The sequence below is a fragment of the Narcine bancroftii genome, chromosome 2, assembly GCF_036971445.1.
Source record: "Narcine bancroftii isolate sNarBan1 chromosome 2, sNarBan1.hap1, whole genome shotgun sequence".
In the NCBI taxonomy this organism is placed as follows: Eukaryota; Metazoa; Chordata; class Chondrichthyes; order Torpediniformes; family Narcinidae; genus Narcine; species Narcine bancroftii.
The window spans coordinates 180,307,692-180,332,426 of record NC_091470.1 but is presented as its reverse complement, the minus strand read 5'-3'; the positions used below and the strand labels follow the sequence as shown (position 1 = coordinate 180,332,426).

The following is a 24,735-nucleotide window of genomic DNA, read 5'->3' as shown; positions in this document are numbered from 1 at the left end:
GAGGAGGTGGGGGGGAGAGAGGAGGTGGGGTGGAGAGAGAGGAGGTGGGGTGGAGAGAGAGGAGGTGGGGTGGAGAGAGAGGAGGTGGGGTGGAGAGAGAGGAGGTGGGGGGGTGAGAGAGGAGGTGGGGGGGTGAGAGAGGAGGTGGGGGGTGAGAGAGGAGGTGGGGGGTGAGAGAGGAGGTGGGAGAGAGGAGGGGGGAGAGGAGGGGGAGAGAGGGGGGAGAGAGGAGGGGGAGAGAGGAGGGGGAGAGAGGAGGGGGAGAGAGGAGGGGGAGAGAGGAGGGGGAGAGAGGAGGGGGAGAGAGGAGGGGGAGAGAGGAGGGGGAGAGAGGAGGGGGAGAGAGGAGGGGGGAGAGGAGGGGGGAGAGGAGGGGGGAGAGGAGGGGGGAGAGGAGGGGGGAGAGGAGGGGGGAGAGGAGGGGGGAGAGGAGGGGGAGAGAGGAGGGGGAGAGAGGAGGGGGGAGAGAGGAGGGGAGAGAGAGGAGGGGAGAGAGAGGAGGGGAGAGAGAGGAGGGGAGAGAGGGGGAGAGCAGGGGGGAGAGAGGTGCAGGGGAGAGAGAGGAGGCGGGGATGACAGTCATTCTCTGCAGAAACTGGTTAAAGAATTTAGAAGGGGTATCTTTGGAATTGTTGCACAGAATCCAAGGCAGGTATCAAGAGATTTATTTTAAGAAAGGATGGTTTGAACTTGCAGTCCCAAGTTAACCAATTTATATTGTGTCATTTCATCATGGGACATGTTATGCATTGAAGCCTATCGAATATTGAATGTGCTGGATAGAGTGGAGTGGATAAGAAGTTTCCGGCTGTGGGAGAGTGTAGAACCAGAGGGCACAGAATAAAAGGTTGTTCCTTTAGAACGAAGATGTGGAGATGTTTCTTCAACCAGCGAGTGGTGAATCTGTGGCCACGGACAATCGTGGAGGCCAAGTCATTGAGTAGATTTCAAGCAGAGGTTGATAGGTTCTTGATTAGCCAGGGTGTCAAAGGTTATGGGGAGAATGGGGCTGAGAGTTTTGAATTTGAATGGTTGGGCAGACGAGATGAGATACAGAGTAGACGCATGAAAGGCTCTTTTATCCAGCTGATGAAATTTTCTACTCTGGTGGCAGTGTAAAAATTTATTACGTAAATTCCATCCCATAATTCTTCCACTGGAACCCCTACGTGCTTTTACGGAGCAGCTGCAGTGTAAAATGACCTCAGCCGCTCCGTAAGAAACAGGCCTAATGAAATCGACGTTCCCCCTCCGACAAACTCTGCAATACAGGAAGGCTGTGTGAAAGTGCCCCTGTGTAAATGACCACATTGGGACACACTGGAAGTAAGTCTGCTCATTTTTTGTGTGGAATAATTCTGGTTTCTGTGTAAAAATGCCAATAGAAGGGAAGTCAAAAACAAGTGTGCACAACTTCAGGATTGAAGGGCATCCATTTAGAACAGAGATGCATTGGAATTTTTTCAGCCAGAGGGTGGTGAATCTGTGGAATTTGTGGCCAGGTCATTGCATGTATTGAAGGAAGAGATTGACAGGTTCGTGATTAGCCAGGACATCAAAGGTTATGGGGAGAAGGCCAGGCAGTGGGGCTGAGGGGGAAAATGGATCAGCTTGTGATTGAATGCAGGGCAGACCCAATGGGCTGAATGGCCTATTTCCGTTCCTATGTCTTATGGTGGCAAGGTTAGTGTAGTGGTTAGCGCAATGCTGTTACAAGATTGGGACTGGGATTCGAATCCCACTCTGTCTGTAAGGAGTTTGTACATTCTCCCCGTGTCTGAATGGGTTTCATCCGGGGGCTTCGGTTTCTTTCCACCATTTGGGTGTAGCGTAACAATATTAATATTTGGGGAGATTTTATAAAATTTAGAGTAGGTCACATACATTCACACATTTTAAAACAGATCTTATTTGAAAGACAAAAGAATTCACATTGCGGGATCTCTGGAGAATAAGCACCTTTCACAAGTAGGTAATTGAACTGACATCATAAAATGCTTGACCATTGTCTTGCTGGAGTCATGCTGTCTATCAGTACCCTTTCACAAAGTGCTCACAGCAAGGTCAAATTCTGGATTGTTTACCTAAGATAACAACTTGAAAGAAGAAAGAACTCCTGTTGCTTTGCTCAGGAAGGTTGGGGTTTTGCAAGACATGAGTCACATGCTCTCCTTGGAGTTTCAGCTGGTCTGTGTGTGATAGTGCAATCCAGGAAGAACTGATGAAAAGTTCCAAAAGCAGTGGATGGCTGGAAGTGCTATCTGTCTGATGTTTCTCTTGGAATAAGAGGAACAGAAAGGAACTCTGTGGTAGCCTGAAAGAAAGAGGTTATCATCTGAAAAACCCTGATGGGGAAGTTTCATCAGCGAGACATTGAGGTGACTAATTGTGGAAATCCTGGAGCAACAAATATTCTCTCTGCAAACCCTACAAGAACCTTCCTGAGTGGTAAACATTCATCTTTCAAGTACTAAACCTGGTGAAATTTATACATGTTAAATTATGTGCACAGTGGGGTGATTGCCTGCAACAGAGAACTTGGAAGAAGGAGAAGTGAGATTGAACTGTGAACCAAAGAACTTTTCTTAAATTTACACACACATCACATAGATGTGCACTTAGAATTAGAAGGAGGTAATTTGGGTTAGTATTCGGCTCCGAATCATGGGTCCTCTACCGGCATCACCTACGGCTCCTAGAACGCTTCCACCAGCGTTGTCTCCGCTCCATCCTCAACATCCATTGGAGCGCTATCATCCCTAACGTCGAAGTACTCGAGATGGCAGAGGTCGACAGCATCGAGTCCACGCTGCTGAAGATCCAGCTGCGCTGGATGGGTCACGTCTCCAGAATGGAGGACCATCGCCTTCCCAAGATCGTGTTATATGGCGAGCTCTCCACTGGCCACCGTGACAGAGGTGCACCAAAGAAAAGGTACAAGGACTGCCTAAAGAAATCTCTTGGTGCCTGCCACATTGACCACCGCCAGTGGGCTGATATCGCCTCAAACCGTGCATCTTGGCGCCTCACAGTTTGGCGGGCAGCAACCTCCTTTGAAGAAGACCGCAGAGCCCACCTCACTGACAAAAGGCAAAGGAGGAAAAACCCAACACCCAACCCCAACCAACCAATTTCCCCCTGCAACCGCTGCAACCGTGTCTGCCTGTCCCGCATCGGACTTGTCAGCCACAAACGAGCCTGCAGCTGACGTGGACTTTTACCCCCTCCATAAATCTTCGTCCGCGAAGCCAAGCCAAAGAAGAAAGAAATAGTATAAGTATAAAGTTTGATTCTATTTTCACGTTTGAAGTTGTTTAAAAATAACTTTTGTTTTGAAAGCCACTTGTCTTGGTGAATGTCTTATTGCTGCTGGGTTTTGGTGTCCTTTGGGCTCGTAACAGTAGTTGGGCATCATGTGCTCATGGGCAGAAAGGGGGTGTTACTGTGCTCTACGTCTAAATTTAAAAAAAATAATAATTAAAAAAAAATTGCCTTATTCTGCTACTACATTTATCTTTTCGTCTTCTCTGGGTCAAATTATGAAAGTTTATATGCAGGTTAAATGCAAGTTCCTTGCAATAAAATAGGTCCTTGGAATACAGGGACTCCCTGGATCATTGAGGGGGTTCTCCCAAGGTCAATGGGGTGTAAGTGTTTTAATTTTAATTTAGAGTCGTAGGCTCTTCTGGCTCACAAGCCCATGCTGCTCAAATGCACCAATTAACCTAGAAACACACAGAAATGCTGGAGGAACCCAGCCAGCCTCGCTGAGTCCATAGGAGGTAAAGATATATTACCAATGCTTTGGGCCTGAGCCCTTCTTCAGGGTATAAGCAAGGAACAGGAAAATGCCAGAATAAAGACTGAAAACTGGCCAGGGGAGGAGTCCAGACCAACAAAAGGTGTTAACTGGATATGATAAAGAGGAGAGGTGAGAAAGAAAGAGAGAGAGAGAGAGGGGAAGGAATAGAGATAGAACCTATCTAACCCCAAAACTTTAAACACGCAACAGGATAACAGGCCCTTCCAGTCCAAATACACCACACCAATTAACCTACTGACCCTGTATGTTTTTGAGAGGTTGGGATGAAAACGGGGCACCCGGGGGGAGGTAACCCACACAGACACGGGGAAAACGTACAAACTCCTTACAGGCAGCGGCGGATTCAAACCCAGGTTGCTGGCGCTGTAACAGCTTCATTCCAACCGCAAGGCCAAAAATGGGACAGAACTGGGGCCCACCTGATGCTCGGGACGTTGGTTGCTGTGGTGAACTTGTCTCCCAGCAGGTGATGGGCGAGGAACTGGTTGAGATCCCCATTCTCCATGTACTCGGTTATCATGCAGAGTGGGTCCTCTCTCACGCACACTCCCAGCAAGCGGATAATGTTTGGGTCTTCCAACCGCGACATAATCTTCACTTCCTTCAAGAAGTCGTTCCTATCAGGTACGGGGGTGGGGAGGGGGGGGGGAAGAGAAGAGGACAGGCGTCAGGAACCAATGGAGCAGTCATGATTCTACATCAGGTGATTGTTCAGCCCACTGATCCTATGCTAGCCCCACTCTTCATTGTACTTTTCTCTCTTGCCGGAACCATTTGACTTTTTACAACACTTCTTACGTTATCTTATTTATTATTTCACTATCTGCTGCATGGATTGACTTGCCCTGGATAGCCAACTAAAATTAAGCTTCCTCCTGTAATCGGCACATATGATAATGGACAATTCGCTCGCTCAGGATCAGAGAGAATCCATTGCGGAAACTGGCACCTCCTGCCCACCGCCAAGCACTAGATACCAATCCATCTCCTCGCGCACACCCATCTCACCCTCACCCGTTGTTATCCCAACCCACCAACACATTAGGACCAGTAAACTCAACAACCTGCATGTTCTTGGGTGATGGGTGGAAATTGGAGCGCCAGGGGTGAGGGAAAAGCCCTCGCCATCATCGGGAGGACGTGCAAACTCCATGCAAGCAGCAGTGGAGTTCAGCATCCATCCCAGACATTACCAGGGCCGGTGAGACAATGGCTCTGGTGTCTCTTGTATGCTTGAAAATGATGGTGTACGAATGTTAAGTTACAAAACCATGATATTAAAGTTATGATGTGAATATTATTTATTGAAATTTTTATGAATAATTTTACCAAAATAGAAAGCAGTGTGGTTTAAAAGGGCTTTTACCAGGAAAGTTGATAAAGGAAAAGCTGTGGATGTTGTCTACACCGCCTCCATTTTCCCGCCAGCTCTGATCCAACCTCGCACATAAACCTCCAGTTTACTAACTCACCATGAACACTGAGCGTCTGAACCTTCCTAACCTCCCATGTTGGACCATGTCAAAGGCCTGACTAAAGTCCATGTAGACCAATGGTTCTCAATGCTTTTCTTTCCACTCACATACCACTTTAAGTAATCCCTATGCCATCGGTGCTCTGATTAGTAAGGGATTACTTAAGATGGGATGTGAGTGGGAAGGGAAGGTTGAGAATCACTGCTCTAGACCCAATTGTTACTGAAATATTTTGCTTGAGAAAAAGTGTCATTGGCCCATTTCCTTTGGAGTTCTGAAACCATGCACATAACGAGTCAATTAGGTACAATTAAAACAGTGGTTTCCCTTACTAATCACAGAGCACCCATGACATAGGGATTACTTAAAGTGGTATGTGAGTGGAAAGAAAAACGTTGAGAACCACTGGTCTACATGGACTTTAGTCAGGCCTTTGACAAGGTCCAACATGGGAGGTTAGGAAGGTTCAGACGCTCAGTGTTCATGGTGAGTTAGTAAACTGAAGGTTTATGTGCAAGGTTGCATCGGAGCTGGCAGGAAGATGGCAGCGGTGTTGAGACTTCAGATTTTAGACCTGGTGCGGAAGGCGACCCCAATTTTAAGTTGAAATTTTAAAGTTTCGAGGATGGTCCTACACACTGGCAGATATGGTACACAATCAGGAAATTCTCGGAACTTGTGAGTTACTGGGTCAGCACAACACTGTGGGCTGAAGGGCCTGTACCATGCTGTAGATTTCTGTGTTGTGTTCTCTGCCATCGTGAGCAAGGAGAAGCCATGAACTTGGAGTGCTGTGTACAGCAGTGGATATACTTAAGGCAGAGATGGACAGGTATTTGATTAATCAGGGCGTCAAGGATTATGGGGAGAAGACCAGGGAGTGGGTTTGAGTGGGAGGATGGATCAGCCCATGATTAGAATGGTGGGGCAAACTCGATGACGCAAAGGACCTACTTTTGCTCCTCTATCTTGTGAAAAGACTGGGAGCTGGGGATCGTTGTCCAGATCTGCAATGTCAGAATAGGTGGTGCAGACAAGGTTCGCCCTACCTGGCATTCTTGGTGGCGTCCGAGCGTAGCATTTTCACAGCCACCATCAGGGGGCGCCCTTTCCGGATGTTGAGGGGGAAACCCAGGCCCTCCAGCTCCTGAGGGTCGTCCACTTGGCACAGGTGAACCTGGGGGAGGATAGCTCATTGGCTTCAGGTTGCTACATTCCTGGCTCCCACACTCCTTCCTGCTCCCCTCCATCAGGTTGAATGCTACACCCACCCCCCCAGCCCCACCCTTAACCAGAGACCACCCGGCCTGACAGAGAGGGAGAGATTCCAGAGCTTTCATCTCCATCACAGAAAGAGATTGAGGGCCCAAAGAAATAACCCCATCTCATGGCTAGCAGCAGGGTGGGTCGAACGGTCTGCTTTAGAGCTGTCAGGTTGTGTTACACTGATTGCGCTGCGCAAGCTTGGCATGTGGCTTGGTGAGGGGAGGCCATTCATTCCACACAGGCTAGCCCCCTTCCAACCCAGGAGAGGCCTCCATAGGGGACCCTGTGTTTGGGCATCTGCCTACAGGACACTGTTTGACCTACTGAGTTTCTCCAGCATTGTGTTTTTATTTGAACCCCATCTCTAACCCCTTCATCTATTATTAATACCCCAAATATTGATCATGGGAATAACCCCAGACCAATTAATGAATGAATTAATTAATCTATCAATTCATTCATAATTAATAAATTTATAATCAATAATTCATAATTTACCCAAAATGTAGCTTGTTTCACGAGTGGCACAGACTGTTAGTTAACAATAATAACTATTAATTAATTAATAATCAACCACAAATATTTAATAATCAATTTATTTATTAATCAATTCATGAATAAATTAATGACCCAGACTGCCACCAACCCAAACAACTTCTCGCAAAACTCGAAACGTGCTGGAGAAACTCAGCAGTCCTAAAATCCAGACTGCTCGGGGATTGGGACGGTTCGGATTTTTGCGAGTAAAGGAGAATAAACAGGTAAATTTTGATCGTTTTCATATAAAATGCAAAGTACAAATTCTTTTTTCTTTCAGCGATTAGTGCAACGCGGTTACAGCGCCAGCGATCAGGACCGGGGTTTGAATGTTTGTAAGGAGTTTGCACATTGTAACAATATTAATATTTGGGGAGAATTTATAAGATTTAGAGTAGGTCACATACATTCACACAATTTAAAACAGATCTTAAATTTGAAAAGACTAAAGAATTCACATTGCAGGATCTCTTTGAGAATGCAAGCACCTTTCACATGTAGGTGTTAATTGAACTGACAATGCTTGACCATTGTCTTGCCGGAGTCATGCTATCTATCAGTACCCTTTCTGCAAAGTGCTCATAGAAAGGTCACTCCTGGATTTTGTTTATCTAACAGATGGGAGCAGAAGAAAGGACTTTATGTTTGCTGGAGAAGGTGGGGATTTTGCAAGTGAGTCTTTGGAGTTTCATTTGGAGAGAGAGAGAGAACCCTCTCAGCTGCTGTGTGTGTGACACAGTGCAATCCGGGAAGAACCATTGAAAGCAAGTTCCAGAGCAGTAGATGGCTGGAAGTGCTATCTGTCTGATGTTTCTCTTTAAATAGAGGAAGGAATGGAACTCTGTAGTAGCTTGAAGAAAGAGGTTACCATCTAGAAGACCATGATGGGGCAAGTTTCATCAGCGAGACCCTGAGGTGACTAGTGGTGGTACCGCAGTTTTGGAAATTCTGGAGCAACAAATATCTCTTTGCAAACCCTACAAGAACCTTTCTGAGCGGTAAACATTTACATTTCAAGCACCAAAGCCTGGTGAACTTTATACATGTTAAATTCTGTGCACATTATGGTGATTGCCTGCAACCAGAGCACTTGGAAGAAAAAGTGAGATTGAACTGTGAACAAAAGAACTTTTCTTGAATTTACACACACATTACATACACATACGATTAGAATTAGAAGGGGGTAATTTGGGTTAGTATAGAGTATAGTATGAGAATAGAGTTAAGTTAAAGTTTGATTCTATTTTCATGTTTGAAGTTGAAAGCCACTCATCTTGGTGAATGTCTTTTGCTGCTAAGTTCACCCCATGTGTGCGTAGGCTTTCCCCAGGGGCTCCGGTTTCCTCCCACCCTTTAAAATGTACCAAAGGTTGTGGGTTAATTGGGTGTAATTGGGCAGCATGAGTTTGTGGGACGAAGTGGCCTGTTGCCGTGTGTATATCTAAATCAAAAAAAAAATTCTGCGGCTTCCACATGGTTGCTTGATGCCGCTGTGTATCAGTGGTGGTCACATAAGCATAAAAACGCCAAGAGTTCCGGATTCTCAGGTGGTCTAGATCTCTGGCAATCTGGATTTTTGGACTTTTACTGTATAAACTCTCTCCACCAACCCCCTTGGCAGTATTCCTCCCTCATTCTTCCCCTCCTTCCTATCCACCTACCTCGCCGAACTGCCCCTCCCCCAGCTTCTCGCGGAAGACGAGGCGCTGTCGTGGAAACTCGCCAACGGCCACGTCCTTCCCGGCCAGTGTGTCAATGGCGATGGCTGGGACGGCGTAGGTGTTATTCCCAGTCACCCCCTGGAGGTTGATGATGTCCGCCTCGGCATAGTGGGGCACGCTGTTCGGGCAGCCCGCCTGGACAGCCATCTTGGTGAGATCGGGCTCCGCGTACTCCCCGTTGCATGCTGGGAACAAAAGCAGAAGGGCAGAGTGGTCAAAGTGGCCTGTAAGAGGGGCAGATCCGCGGTGACGCATCGAAGCAGGCTGTGCACGGAGTTGGACTTTGTTGCTTCGGACGCACAGTGCGAAGTTGAATGCCCAATGGTCACATCAAACTCCCAAAGGGCCTCTGACGCTGAAGGCTTCCTGTTCGGGTCAGAGGTTTATTTGAAAATCTTGTGTCCACGGGGTCTGGGTCGTTGCAGACTCTGGGGGAGCAGAGAATCCAAAAATGGAGAGACCAGCCCCACCCCCTCCTCGTTTGAGAAAGAAAAGCAGAGGAGGTGACCCTATGGGACGGTGACCACGGCGGCGGGCCAACGAGGAGCTCTGAGGCTAAAGAACACACAGGCTGTGGGCTGCTGGCAACTGCGGTCAAGGGACTCACACCAGGCTGCAGACTGCTGGAGACTGGCTGAAGGGGTACTAGCCATCGGAACCGGAAGGCAAGATGGTGCCGAGGGATCCTGATCATTTGGATCTGGAACTCAGCTGCCGATGAATTGAGCAGAGGCTGCGGGAAAGCTGGAGGTGAATCCACGGACACTCAGTAACTCTGAAGTGACGCTTTTTTTTAACTTATCCTCTCGTACTGTAAGGGGCACCCAGCGATTCTGATGGCGACTTTGCCTTATGCTGGGCTGGTGCCAGAAAACCTGGGGGGAGGGGTGTGTATGTGTGTGTGTGTGAATGGAATGTTAGAGGTGGGCACATTCCAGCGCTCGAGAACTTGCTTGGTGGGGTGCTGTCTGTTGCTCAGGACCTACCTGACAGATGCAGCCGGGGATAGGTGGTGGGTGGAGAGTCACTAGCATGCATCAATCTACATGCTAGTGATGTGACCGGGGTGGGGGGGGACAGCATACGATGGCCGTGAGCAGGGGTGTGGGGGAGGGAGAAATCACAGTGCCTCGTTACGGGGGGGTCCATGCCCGCTGCCCCCCCCCCACCCCTTGGCGCCCACCCTGGCCTTACGGCAGGCAGAAGTTACACTTTTAACATGACAATAAAAGGAACCTTGAACCATTGTGCACTGTTAAGTGTCCACCATGAGAAGGTTTTTTAGGTGACTTTGGTTGAGGGAAACAATCCAGCTTATAGGTGATATACGGAGAGAGATTATAGGTTGAAACTCTCTGGTCCATGTTTCAAATCTGTAGTTCAGACTTTCACTAATTTAATTGATTCTCAGATCTAAAATTAAGTGGAGAAAGAGTGAAGAGCATCAAACTTGTTCACTGAACCTATTGTGGACACACAGCATCTCCTCATTTGTCAGAAAGATGCCACAGTGACTACACTTCCTGAGAAGACTAAAGTGGGCAAGGCTACCGACCACTCTGGAGCGTAGAAGATTGAGGGGGGACTTGATAGAGGTGTTTAAGATTTTAAAAGGGACAAACAGAGTAAATGTGGATAGGCTTTTTCAATTAAGAGTGGGGGAAATTCAAACTAGAGGGCATGGTTTAAGACTGAAGGGGGAAAATTATAAGGGGAACATGAGGGGAAATTTCTTCATGCAAAGGGTGGTAGGGATGTGGAATGAGCTTCCGGCAGACGTGGTTGAGGCGGGATCATTGGTTACATTTAAGGAAAGACTGGATAGTTACATGGAGAGGAGAGGACTGGAGGGGTATGGAACGGGTGCTGGTCAGTGGGACTAGGAGGGTGGGAATTTGTTACGGCATGGACTAGTAGGGCCGAACTGGCCTGTTCGGTGTTGTAAGTGGTTATATGTCAACCTTCTACAGGAGTTCTTTCGGGAGTCTTGGCCGGCTGCATCACAGTGTGGTACGGATGCTGCAGAGAAATGGATCGGAGGTCAATCATAAGATGGCAGAGAGGATCACGGGAGAGTCCCTCCCCCCCTCACATCAATGTGATCTATTGTCATTAATTGGGATTATTGTCTGAAGAGGGCGCACAAAATCATTTAGGACCCCTTCTACCCTGCACACAGAATCTTTCAGCTGCTCCCGTCAGAGAAGAGATACAGGAGGATCAGAGCTAGCCCCATCAGGCTGAGGAACAGCTTCTCCCCATGGGCAGAGAAAATGCTGAATGACCTAAAGGAACCACTCACACTGACCATCTGAGGCTCTCATATTCATGAAACAATATTGATTAATCTACTTGTCCTGCTCATGTATTGTTTGTCTGTATGTGTGTTTTGCCTGGTTGTGTGTCTCCGTGTTTTGCACCGAGGACCAGAGAACGCTGTTTCATCAGGTTGTACTTGTGCAATCAGATGACAATAAACTTGATTGATCTGTGGACCAGAGCGACCTTTGTGATTTCAGATGATGGATTATGAATAGTATTTGGGAACCTTACCTGACTGTCTTTCCTTAGAAAGGTCAGTTCTCTGAGGAAGATCAGAGGGGTGGTGGTTTGTGAAGGGGTGGATACATTCTGTGCCTCTACAAGAGTGCCAGACCAGGAAGTCAACCTTGACCCTGACCAAGGCAGCCCTCAGAAAGGACCCATCCAATCCATAACACACTCCCTCCTCCTGTCAGTTTAAGAGGGTGAAAATCTCACACCAACAATCATCAGGCTCCTGCATGAACTTCAGTACACACAGGCTGTTGGTGACTCGAAGTGAGGAACCCACTCAAGCTGGGGGCTGCTGGAGTCTGTGGTCAAGGGACTCACACTGGTCTGCGGACTGCTAGAGACCGGCTCGACACAAGCTGAAGTGGTACTAGGTATTGGAACTAGGATGCGAGAGGACACCAAGAGTGGTGAAGGGTTCTTGATCATATTGGAGATTCGGATCTGGAGGTCAGGTTGCCGATGGTTTGGACTGGGGGAGCGGCTGGAGGCAAATCCACAAACACTCAATGACTCTAAGGGGACCCTCTTTTGCTTCTCTCTCTCTGACTGCAAGAGACGCTTCAGGCAATTTCTGCCAATGGTGAATCTGTCTGCCTTACAGCAGAAAAAAGGCAATTCTGTGTAATATGGCACTGTTTTTATTACATGACAATAAAGTGAATCTTGAATCATTCTCACGTGTTCTTGCAAGCCTGCTTGTGGGAATGAACCCTTCACATTTTACCAGGTATAATGCGAAGATAAACTTGAAAAGGCTCCAAAAATAAACCAGGCAATTACAGGCCGATGAGCCTGATGTCAGTAGTAGGTAAATTATTGGAAGGAGTTCTGAGAGACAGGATATATAGATATTTGGACAGCCATAGGCTGATTAAGGACAGTCAGCATGGCTTTATGATGGATGGTAGGTCATGTTTAACGAGTCTTGTAGAGTTTTTTTGAGGTTACCAGGAAGGTAGATGAAGGAAAGACTGTGGACGTTGTCAACATGGACTTTAAAGTAAAGCCTTTGACAAAGTCCCACGTGGGAGATTAGGTCAAAAGGTTAAGAAATTAAGTGTCCATGAAGAGGTTGTAAACTAGATTTGTAATTGACTGCGTGGGAAAAAACAGAGTGGTAATGGATGGCTGCTTCTCAGACTGGAGGCCTGTGTTGAGCGGTGTGCCTCAGGGATCCATTTTGGGACCATTGTTGTTTGTTGTACATATTAATGATCTGGATGATAATGTGGAAAATTGGATCAGCAAGTTTGCGATGACACATAGATAGGAGGCATTGTGGACAGCGAGGAAGACTGAAATCAAAGCTTGCAGAGGGATCTGGACCAACTGCGAGAATGGGGGCCAAAGAATGGCAGATGGAGATTAATGCAGACTAGTGTGAGGTGATGCATTTTGGAAGGGTAAACCAAGGTAGGATATACACAGTAAATGGTAGGGCACTGAGGAGTGTGGAGGAGCAGAGAGATCTGGGAAAACAGATACATTGTTCCCTGAAGATGACATCGCAGGTGGATAGGGTTGTAAAGAAAGATTTTGGCATTTTAGCCTTTGTAAATCAAAGTATTGAATATAGGAGTTGGGATGTTATGTTGACATTGTTTCAGACATTGGGAGGAATATTGTGTGCAGTTCTGGTCACCGAACTACAGGAAGGATATTATTAAGATTGAAAGAGAGCAGAAAAGATTTATTAGGATGCTGCCGGGTCTTCAGGAGTTGAGTTACAGGGAAAGATTAAACAGGTTAGGACTTTATTCCTTGGAGCAAAGAAGAACAAGGGGAGATTTGATAGAGGTTTACAAGATGAGAGGTATAGGCTGAGTAGGCTTTTTCCACAGATTGGGGGAGATAAATACAAGGGGTCATAGAGTTAAGCTGAAAGGGGAAAGGTTTAGGGGGAAGATTAAGGGGAAGTTCTTCACTCAGAGTGTGGTGGGAATGTGGAATAAGCTGCCATCTGATGTGGTGAATGCGGGTTTTATCTTGTCATTTTAAGAATAAATTGGGTAAATACTTGGATGGGAGATGCCTGGAGGGTTATAGAATGGGAGCAGGTCAGTGGGACTAATGAGATGATGGTCTGCACAGACTAGAGAGGCCAAATGGCTGTTTTCTGGGCTGTAGTGTTCTATGGTTCTAATTTCACCACTGCCCCATCACTGGACCAAACATGCCCAGAATGGTTAGTTGATTGGCTGCTCACAACCTGACTCTACTCCCTCCATCTACTCCCCACCCATCCCCTCCCTCCCTCAATCCCAGCTACCCAGCCCAATGTGGTGAGGTCCTTACCATCGATGTTGATTGGCTTAAGTTGGTCCTGAGAGCAGCCAGGGCCTCCAATCAGGTGAGGGTTGGCAGAGAGTAGGAGGTGATAGGCTGGGTTGTTTAACAGGAGAGCTGTGGGAGAGGAGGGAAGACAACAAGGGTGGATCAACAACGAAGGGTGGTGGGAGGGGAGCAAGGTGGAGACGGGGAAAACACAGGGGGAGACAGAGAGGGCGAAGGCAAGGGATGGGACCCTCCTCGGGTAAAGCCTCTGGCCTCACACCATTCTGCCCCCTTCACCTCCCCACTCCCACAGTCCACCACAGTCAGTGCCAGCTCGCTCAATCACGTCGTCAGAACACACCCGGTGCTTCTGAGTAAATGGGAACTGACTGGACCAATCAGCCAAAGGTGAATAAATCAGATGATAGAAGAGGCAGGGGGCCCAATGATTTCCCTCATTAGCCACCAATCAGAATGATCGACCAGGAGGGATTGGTCAGTACGTGCAGTTCCTGGATCCAATGAGCAAGGCAGAGGTACCTCCACCCAAGACTGAACCCTGAACCAATCGCATCCTTGACCTGTGGAGTCTGACAGCTGACATGGTTGAGTACTGATTTCACTGGTCGGGTTTTAACTCATTGTGGAGTACTTACAGTGATGTGACTCTCTTTGCTTCATGTCTTCTGGATCAGATCAGCCAATGAGTGGGCTATTATCAAGCCAAGAAAGGCTTGCGTTTACATATCGCCATTCCCTGGCATTGGAAACACTGTTGCCACCCCTCCCCAAAACAAAGAGCGATGAGATATCATGTTGATCTGTTCCTCCTGATAGTGGCTGAAAGGTGAATGCGGTGAACCTCGGATAAGGCCACCACGGTTAGTGTATCAGTTAGTGCAACGCTGTTACAGCACCAGTGACCCAGGTTCGAATCCCGCACTGTCAGTAAGGAGTTTGTACATTCTCCCCGTGTCCATGTGGATTTTCTCCAGGGGCTCCAGTTTCCTCCCACCTGTAATTGGGCGGAACTGGTTCATGGGCCTTTTACCACGCTGTACGTCTAAATTAGAATTAAATTAAGTCACAGAGTTAAACTCCAGCCTTTGATAATCTGCCTTCTGGGTGTTTGGAACACCCGACAGTCCCCTTGGAGTTCCGCTCCGCTGCAATCCTGAAGAAAGGCGGAGCAGGCTCGAAGGGCCTACTCTGCTTCTCTTTCCTCCTGTTTCGTGACAGGAAAGCCGGGGGGGGGGGTAGGAGGAGGGGGGCCTGGAATACCAGGGCCCGGAATCTGGGATGGAATGCAGCAGGTGCTGAGGTTCCGGCTCGCTTGTCTATTCCCAGCTCTTTTGTAAATTCACCAGGTTTACCTTTGAGTTTTGGGATAAAAGTGCACCCAGGTATTCACCTGGAAAATCTGAGGCTCCGGCGTGGTCCGAATCCCAGGAATGTCGGATTGACCGAGTGCTCCCTGTCCATTACGCTCCTCCCCAGCTTCCCACCCCCACCTCCCTGCCACCAAGACTCACCGGGATTCTCAGCTGCCTGTGGCAGTTCTGGCAGTTTCATCCGCAGTCGGCTGGGCTCCTGGTATTCCAGCTCGCTGGAGTTGATGCGTTCGTACAAGTTGGAGTGGCGCCCGCCGACGGCGCGGGATTGGGTGTTATTGATGACGATGGTGTCTCCAGGCGTGGACAGCTGGACGGTGAGGTCCGCATCTGAAATCCTCCGTTGCGCCTGGCGGTGGGGAAACACGAGGCTTTGATGTGCGTGGCAACAACTGGGGAATTCTGGGGCGGCATGGTTGGTGAAGCGGTTAGCGCAACACCTTTACAGCGCTAGTGATCAGAACCTGACCAGTGTTCAAATCTCACGCTGTCTGTAAGGAGTTTGCAGATTCTCCCCGTGTCTGCTTGGGTTTTTTCCCAGTTTCCTCCCTCCAAAAATATACTGGGGCTTGTAGATCAATTGGGTGTAATTGGATAGCACGGGCTCCAAGGCCAAAATGGCCTGTTGCCATGCTGTATGTCTAAATTTAAAAAAAATTAGTTGGTGGCACGCTCGGAATCCCCCACTGTCTGTAAGGAGTTTGTATGGTTCTCCCTGTGTCTGCGTGGTTTCCTCTGGGCGCTCCGGTTTCCTCCCTGCCTCTATATGGGGTTTGTAGATTAATTGGTTACATGGGAATATGACAAAATGGCGGTGCTGCCAGAGCTGTTGTGATGGCAGCATCACTGTTGGTGTGGACCTGGGAGAGAGGAGACACAGCAGTGCTCTGGATGATTCAAATGCGCAGTCCTCATGCCAATGGCTCCATACTGGGTTTAAACAGTCCGTTAAAGGAGTCAAACGTGTTTGTGAGTAAAACACTGTGACCGCAAGGTCTGGGCCCAAGATGGCGGTGCCTGTGCTCAGTAATGGCCATGGCGGTGGTGGGGGGGGGTTGGTTACTGACTCGGGGGGGGAGGAGCAGCAGAGTGGCGCAGGGCACCAGAAACAAGGAGAACACCTACCCCCACTGTTGAGAAGGCGGAGCAGGGGAGACAACCCTACAGCACGGGGACCTTTGCTCTGCCCGCTTCTATAACAGCGATCTCCCATTTTAATTCCTGCAAAAGTCCCACACCGGCATGTCTGTCTGCGGCCTCGTGCATTGCCCAACATAGACCACCCTCAAATTCAAGGAACACCACTTCATCTGGGCATCCTCCCAAATGGACGGCATTAACATCAACTTCTCTGGTTTCCATTAAAGCCCCTCCAGTCTCTCTCTCTTTCACTACCCCTGTCTCCTTCCCTCGCCATTCACAGAGCCACCCCCTCCCTCTATCACTTCTCAGCTTTTATCTCTTCCACCTTCTCACCCAATTCCATCAATGATCTCTTGCCTATGCTCCTCCCACTACCCCTTCTTCCCCACCGCCTTTTCATTCAAGGGCCTGCCCACTTTTTACTCAAACCTTCTGAAGAGCTCAGGTCCAAAACATTGGATATTTATAATTAGAAAGAACACTGCAGGACTGCTACATTTCTCCAGCACCTTGTGTGCATCTCGGAGCCTCGACTTCCTCAGGGGTTTGCGGAAGTTTGGTGTGAACCAAACCCTCTCAAATTTCTACAGGTGTATGGTGGAAAGTGCTGCATTGCGGTCTGGTACAGGGAAACCAATACCCCCGAGCGAAAAGCCCTGCAAAAGGTAGTGGACACAGCCCAGAACATCATGGGTAAAACCCTCCCCAACATCGAGAACATCTATGGGGAATGCTGCCGTCAGAGAGCGGCAGTGATCATCAAGGATCCACACCACCCAGGACACGCTCTATTCTTGCTGCTGCCATCCGGAAAGAGGTATTGGTGCCACAAGACTCACACCATCAGGTTCAGGAACAGCTGCTCCCCCTCCACAATCAGATTCCTCAATGACAAACTCAATCAGGGACTCATTTAAAGACTACTTTTTCTCTCTCTCTGCTGAGGTTATTTGTTTACATTTTTTTATCTGTTACATTTGTATGTTGTGCAGTTATTTTTTGCACTACCAATAAGTGGCAATTCTGCCTGGCCCGCAAGAAAAAGAATCTCAGGGTTGTATGTGGTCATGTATGTATTCTGAAATCTGTATTAAACAATAATCACAGCATTTGCAGACTCTCTTGTTTAACAATATCCCCTTTACAACTGGTGTCCACTCTACCCCTCGCCCTCCCCATCTGTCCATCATCCCTCACCAATCCCCCTGCTGACCCCCTAACTATCCCCTCCTACCCTGCCCACACTGCACCGGCCATCTCCCCTTTGCACTGTTGGTCTTGACGAAGGGCTTTGGACGCTCTCTCCCCCCGCCACCACTGGTCCACTGAGTTCAAGATCTGAAACGCTGTGCTCTTGTGGAAGTAAGGGTCTTTCCAGTTTAGATTGATATTGATTAATAGCGGTTGGTGTGACATTATTACAGCGCCAGTGACCAGAGTTCAAATCCACAGCTGTCTGCAGGGAGTTTGTACATGCTCCAGTTTCTTCCCACCCTTCAAAACGTACCGGGGATTGTAGGTCAATTAGGTGTAATGGGGACGGCATTGGCTCGGGGCCTGAAAGGTCCTGTTACCGACATGGTAACAGACCCTTTTGGCCCACAAGTCCATAAGGAAAGCAGAACTGCATGCAGTGCTCCAAATGCAGTCTCACCAGTACCTTGTACAGTTGCAGCATTACCTCCCTGCTCCTAAACTCCAGCCATGAAGGCCAGTGCTCCATTTGCCTGCTGTAGCTGCAAGCCAACGATTAATGCCCAAGTGCTCCCAAGTCCTTCTGCACGGCAGCATGGTCTCTCTGATCCCAGGGGCACCCCCCTCCCCCCACCGCTGAGACGGACACCGAGTGCTCCGGCCTTGCTGTGCTTGCAGCCCTACCTTGCCGAGGATCTTTTTCCAGTACTGCCGCCACAGGATGATGAAAATGACGATGAGGAGGAGGAGGATGATGGCCACCAGGCAGCCAATCAGCATGGAGGTGTTGCTGTGGGCGGCCTTAGCAAATGGGCGGCTGGATTCTGGCGAGATGTTCACCGAGGATTCCAGGTCTGGGTCAGGGACAGAAGGCAGTGGGTTGGAAGGGGAAAAGACTTTTGAGGGCATATTTACAACACTGCAGGAAGGCCATTCAGCCTGTTGTTCAGAGCAATCCCACTTCCACATTTCACTGCTTCTCATATAGCACAGTACAGGCCCTTCGGCCCATACTGTTGTGCTGACTTATATAGACCTACATATCAACCTAACCATACCCCACCTCACAGTTTGTAACCATCTAATTTTCTTTCCTTCATGTGCCTATTTTTTAAAACTCCCTCTCTTCTCGCCCCCCACCCTCTCTCCAGCCCCTTTTTCACTGGCATCCCAGTTCATTGGTCATGCAGTGTCCCGGGATAGGAAGCTGTTTGTACCCTTTCCACTTCTGTCAGTCTGATGTCACTGTTCCAGTCCACTTAGACCAAGGATCTCCAAAACCTTTTAGACCGTTGACCCCTTCAGGACTATGTGGTCCCTCATTAGACCCCCCAGGCATGAAATCCCTGTGCTGGACGAGGATGGTAGGGGGCAGCAGGGTAGGGTGGCCAGATGTCCGCTTTTAGGCCAGACAGTCCGGCTTTTGAGCCCTCTGTCCGGCTCCACCTCGAACCAGATGTTAATTTGTCCTCCTTTTGGGAGATGTCAGCCTTACACCCCCAAACGAAGGACAAACTAAGGGGCAGAAAAGCCACTTACCTGTTAAATGCAGCATCCCGGGGTCATCCCCGCCGGCTGGTGTATGGGCGATGAGGGGAAAGAGTGACAGCGGTGGACAGAGGTTCATGGCAGGTAAGGCTCCCTCACCCCCCCCCCACCTCGATGGGGGAGGGATGGGCTGGAGACACGATTTTAAAATCAAACCCCCCCCCCCCGCATTATCAACGCCACTGGTATTTTGACCCCCCTTGCATTAATTGACCCCCTGGATGGTCCCACCGACCCTTGGGGGGGGGAGGGGGGGTCGATATCGACCACTTTGGAGACCCCCAACTTCTCTAAGAGGAGAACCCAGTATATAAAATTATATTGTTGCTATTGCAATGTGATAAATTTTAAAAATGATCTCAACACCTCTCCACACCACACACCCCCCCCCCCCCCCCACCACTCTTCTGTTCGGATGTCTGCCATACCTTGTTGAAGGGCTTGAACCTGAAACATCAGTTATGTATTTTTACCTTTGCTACACAAAGGACACTGCCTGACCTGCTGACTTACTCCAGCATTTTGTGTTTTTACAAGAACTGGAGGGCATGGGCCAAGGGGGAATTTCTTCTCACAGAGAGTAGTGAGAGCTGAAGTGGTGAACGATAAACTCATTGTGTCCGTAACGTCGTGGGAGACCAGGGTAAGCTGCCAGTGTTGGTACCCCCAACTTATTGGGGCCTTGGGATCGAGGACAGACCCCCACCTTGGGATTGAGGGGGATCTGGTTCTGTGCTGGTTTTGAGAGAATGTGGTGGGGGGATTCAGAAAAGCTGGCACTGATGAGAGCAGGAGGAGTGTGTTGGGGTGGGGTGGCAGAGTGAATTAACGGAGGAGCCCACTCTTCCCCAGCGACCACCGTCCCTCCCCTCCCCCACCGCACTGCCCCATGCCTGTTACCTAGGCTCCCAACGGTTGGTGTTGCTGCATCCCTCCGATGGCTGGCGGTGGACATTCCCACCGGCGGGACTAGAGTCCCCCATTCCGGAGGAGCAGGAGCCCGTGGATTCAGGTCCTTGAGAAGCGGGGAGGTGGGGCCTAGGGAAAGAAACAGGTGAGTGGGGAGCAGCAGGACTTGGAACCAAAAGAACGGCGACCCTGCCGGAGCTGCTGCTGTCTTGGACCCAGGAGAGCAGGGAGCAGAGACACAGCACTGCTCTACGGGGTATCAACCACCCGGTCCTTATGACAGCAGCTCCAAACGTGCTTTAAACGGCCTGTTAAAGGAGCCGACGGTGTTTTCATTTAAATTCCTGCGACTGCGGGGTCTGCGCCCGAGATGGCAATGCCTGCGTTCAACAGCGGCCACGTGAGGTTGCAGGATCCAGGGGAGCAGCGGACCGGCGCGGGGCACCTGAAATGGGGAGAACACCACACCGCCCCCCTCCCCCCCATCATGGAGAAGGAGAAGCAGAGGGATGGTGACCACAGCAGCGGATCAGCGAGGGGCTCAGCGGCTGAAGGATGCACACGGGCTGCAGGCGACTTGCACTCGGTGGGGGGGGGGGGGGGGGTGGGGCCCACGTGGGCTAGGTATTGGAGCCGGGATTCAAGAAGGGGCCTCAGCCACTGATCCTGATCAGGGGTTCGGATCTGGAGCTCAGGCAGCCAATGGATCGGACAGGAGACCACGGGAGCGCTGGAGGTGAATCCATGGACACTCAGTGACCCTGAAGGGACTCTCCTTTGCTTCTCCTTCACTCGTGCTGTATAGGGCGCCGGACGACACTAACAGCGACTCCTCATCTGCCGTCGCAAGATACAGGAGCAGAGACGGCCCATCGAGTATGCCCACCATTCTAATCGTGAGCTAATCCATCCTCCAACTCTCCCCATAACCCTTGAGGCCCTGACTGATCAAATACCTGCCGATCTCTCCCTTAAATACACCCAATGACCTCACTTCCACAGCCGCCTGCGGCTACAAGTTCCACCGGCCCTCTGACTAAAGTCATTTTTCTGCACCCCGGTTTTAAATTGACACCCTTTTATCCTGAAGTTGTGCCCTCTTGTCCTGGACTCCCTGACCATGAGAAACATCCTTGCCACATCTACCCTGTCCAGGCTTCTCAGTATTCGAAATGCCTCTAGGAGAGTCCAAGAGCACAGTTCCTCACGTGCTAACCCTTTCATTTCTGGTATCAGTCCAGTAAACCTCTGAACTCTCTCCAATGCCAGTGTGTCTTTTCTCAAATAAGGCACCTAAAACTGTACACGGTGTCCAAGTGAGGTCTCAACAGGGTATACAGATTCTCAGCATCACACCCCTGCTCTTGTACGCTATCCCTCTAGAAATGAATGTCAATATTGCATTCGCCATCCTGGAGGTCAACCTTTTTTTAAAATTTTTTATTTTTCACACTATAAACCATATTGATCAAGATACATACATTTTCCTTCTTAAATATATACAGTGTCGTTTTCTCCCCCCCTTCTCTCCTCCCCTCCCATTTATTTAAAGTTCAGAATATAAGATACATTAAACCCGTTAAACAATGTTGTCACTCAATAAAAATAAACAAGAAATTCCACTGAGTCAGTTCTTTTCATTATCTTCTCCTTCTGTCATTTTAGGTGGTAGATGTCCACGGTAGGTTTTCTCTATTGTGTTTCATGTATGGCTCCCATATTTGTTCAAATATTCTAATGTTATTTCTTAAATTATATGTTATTTTTTTCTAATGGAATACATTTATTCATTTCTATACACCATTGTTGTATTCTCAAGTTATCTTCTAATTTCCAGGTTGACATAATACATTTTTTTGCTACAGCTAGGGCTATCATAACAAATCTTTTTTGTGCTCCATCCAAATCGAATCCAAATTCTTTGTTTTTTATATTACTTAGGAGGAAGATCTCTGGGTTTTTTGGTATATTGCTTTTTGTGATTTTATTTAGTATCTGGTTTAGATCTTCCCAAAATTTTTTCACTTTCTCACTTGTCCAAATTGCATGAACTGTTGTTCCCGGAGGACTCACATGATGGAGTAGTGGCCGGTCAGGGAACTCCAGCCCTCTCCGGAAAAGTTTTTAAAAAAACACACAAAACAAAGGTACAAGAATAAAAATTAAAACAAAGTAAAAGTAAAGGTGAGAAGAAAATGGCAGCGAAGAGAGAAAAGTCGAAAGCAATGGGAAAAAGAGAAGAAGAAAGAACGTTGGAAGAAGAAGGTGAAGGCCTTACCTGTCCGAGGAGGCCCGCTACGGAGAGAGAAGCCTGCTCCCTAAGGTCGGTGGAAGTCCCGAGCTCGGGACTACAAAAATGGCTCGCAGAGCTGAGTAAAAGTGCGCAACCGCGCATGAAAAAAAACACACTGACAGGAGGGGGGAACAGCTGAGGAGTCGATCTCCACAGCTGAGAGTGACAGCTGCAACACAGCAAAAGGAAGAGAACACAGAAAACAACGAGAACAAGAAAGAAGAGAGTAAAAAGAAAACAAGGAAACAACAGATGGCCAACCCAGAGGAAGAAGAAGAAGAGGAACATAGAGAAATGGAAGAAGAAGGGAAAGGCAGGAAATGGATATATATTTTTTTAAAGAATATATGGAATCAGTAAAAGAATGGCAATTACAAGAATTTAATGAAATAAAAAGAAGAATTAAGAGTGCAGAAGAAAAAATGAATAAAATAGAGATGGTCATATCAGAGATAGGAAAAAGAGTGGACAATGTGGAAGAACGAGAAATAATCGTAGAAATGGAAGTAGAGGACTTAAAAGAGAAATTAGAAGAATTTAATAAAAAAGTTAAAGAGGTACAAGAGCTGTTAGCTCAGAAGATAGATATAATGGAAAACTATAATAGAAGAAATAATATAAAGATAGTGGGCCTTAAGGAAGATGAAGAAGGCAAGAACATGAGAGAATTTATAAAAGATTGGATCCCCAGGGTCCTAGGAAGACCAGAATTACAGGAAGAAATGGATTATGCAGCTATGAGGGAGGAGCTAGCCAAAATAAAATGGAAAGATACACTAGCTGGGAGGACAACTGGGGAAAAATGGCAGGTATTTTTGGACATTTTTCACAGGTTTCAGGACAAATTTATTCCAAAGTGGAGGAAAGGCTCTAGGAGATGCAAATGGCAGCCGTGGCTAACTAATGAAATCAAGTGTAATATCAAATCCAAAGGGAGTAAGTATAGGATAGCGAAGCAGAGTGGGAAGTTAGAGGATTGGGAAACCTTCAAAGAGCATCAGAGGGTAACTAAGAAAGTCATAAGAGAGGGGAAAATGAAGTACGAGAGGAAATTAGCAAATAATATAATGGAGGATAGCAAAAGCTTTTTTAAATATGTGAAGAGGAAGAAATTGGTTCGGTCTAAAATTGGTCCATTAAGAATGGAAAAGGGTGAAATTATTACCAGAAACAAGGAGATGGCTGAGGAATTTAACAAATACTTTGCAACGTTCTTCACCAAGGAAGATATAGGTTATGGTCAGTTAGGGGGTAGTGGTCATGCAGTATCAAGAGACTTGGGGAACTTTCCTGGGGAAGTAGGGGATCTAATGGATATCCGGATCCAGAAACAGGAGGTTGTGAGTAAATTGTTGGGACTGAGGGCTGATAAATCCCCAGGGCCTGAAGGGCTGCATCCCAGGGTGCTTAAAGAAGTTGCTATGGAAATTGTGGAAGCACTGGTCGACATTTTGCAAAGTTCCATAGATTCGGGGGAGGTCCCTGAGGATTGGAGAGTGGCTGATGTGGTGCCGATTTTTAAGAAGGGAGGGAGGGAGAAAACGGGAAATTATTGACCGGTTAGCCTGACGTCAGTGGTGGGGAAGATATTGGAGTCTATCATAAAAGGAGTAATAGCAGAACACTTAGGCAGAAATAATAGTATAAGGGCTAGTCAGCATGGATTCCTTAAGGGTAAGTCATGCTTGACTAACCTTCTGGAATTTTTCGAGGATGTGACAAAGAAGGTGGACTTGCGAGAGCCAGTGGATGTGGTGTATTTGGACTTCCAGAAGGCCTTTGATAAGGTACTGCACGGGAGACTAGTGGGCAAGATCAGGGAGCATGGTATTAGAGATAAGGTGCTGATATGGATAGGAAATTGGTTAAGAAATAGGAAACAAAGGGTTGGGGTAAGCGGGTCTTTTTCAGGATGGCAGGATGTGACGAGTGGAGTGCCGCAGGGATTGGTATTGGGTCCTCAGTTGTTTGTAATTTATGTAAATGATTTGGATGAGGGGATTATTAATAACTTGAGCAAATTTGCAGATGACACAAAACTGGGTGTCGGTGTGGGGTGTGAGGAGGATGTCAGGAAAATGCAGAGGGACTTGGACAGGTTGGGGGAGTGGGCTGTTGAATGGAAGATGACGTTCAATGTAAGCAAATGTGAGGTTATCCATTTTGGGGGCAATAATAGGAAAGCTGAGTATTATTTAAATGGAGACAAGCTAGGGAGTGGGGAGGAGCAAATGGATCTGGGAGTACTTGTTCACCGGTCACTGAAGACTAGCATGCAGGTTCAGAAAGCTGTGAAGAAGGCTAATGGCATGTTGGCTTTCATAAAGAGGGGATTGGAGTATAGGAACAGAGATGCCCTTCTGCAGTTGTACAGGGACCTGGTGAGACCCCGCCTGGAGTATTGCGTCCAGTTCTGGTCTCCAATTTTGTGGAAGGACATACTAGCTATAGAGGGTGTGCAGCGCAGATTTACAAGGTTAGTTCCAGGGATGGCAGGGTTGACATATGCTGAAAGGCTAGAAAAACTGGACTTGTATCCGATGGAGTTTAGAAGGATGAGGAGGGACATGATTGAGGTATACAAATCATCAGGGGAATAGACAGG

At 48.1% G+C, this 24,735-nt stretch overlaps 1 protein-coding gene across 7 annotated transcripts in view; it reads right to left on the bottom strand.

The window, feature by feature from the left end:
• LOC138754708 (discoidin domain-containing receptor 2-like) overlaps positions 1 to 24,735 on the bottom strand; it is a 126,154-nt gene that overhangs the window by 8,562 nt on the left and 92,857 nt on the right. For 6 of the 7 annotated variants that reach the window (XM_069919424.1, XM_069919425.1, XM_069919426.1 and 3 more), the window contains 7 exons: positions 19,829 to 19,966; positions 18,065 to 18,234; positions 15,185 to 15,392; positions 13,674 to 13,781; positions 8,763 to 9,007; positions 6,348 to 6,475; positions 4,243 to 4,440 (listed from right to left, as the gene is read on the bottom strand). In XM_069919424.1, coding sequence (XP_069775525.1) covers positions 4,243 to 4,440; positions 6,348 to 6,475; positions 8,763 to 9,007; positions 13,674 to 13,781; positions 15,185 to 15,392; positions 18,065 to 18,234; positions 19,829 to 19,966 — 1,195 coding nt within the window. The remainder of the gene's footprint in view (positions 1 to 4,242; positions 4,441 to 6,347; positions 6,476 to 8,762; positions 9,008 to 13,673; positions 13,782 to 15,184; positions 15,393 to 18,064; positions 18,235 to 19,828; positions 19,967 to 24,735) is intronic. The other variant, XM_069919428.1, reaches the window with a different exon arrangement.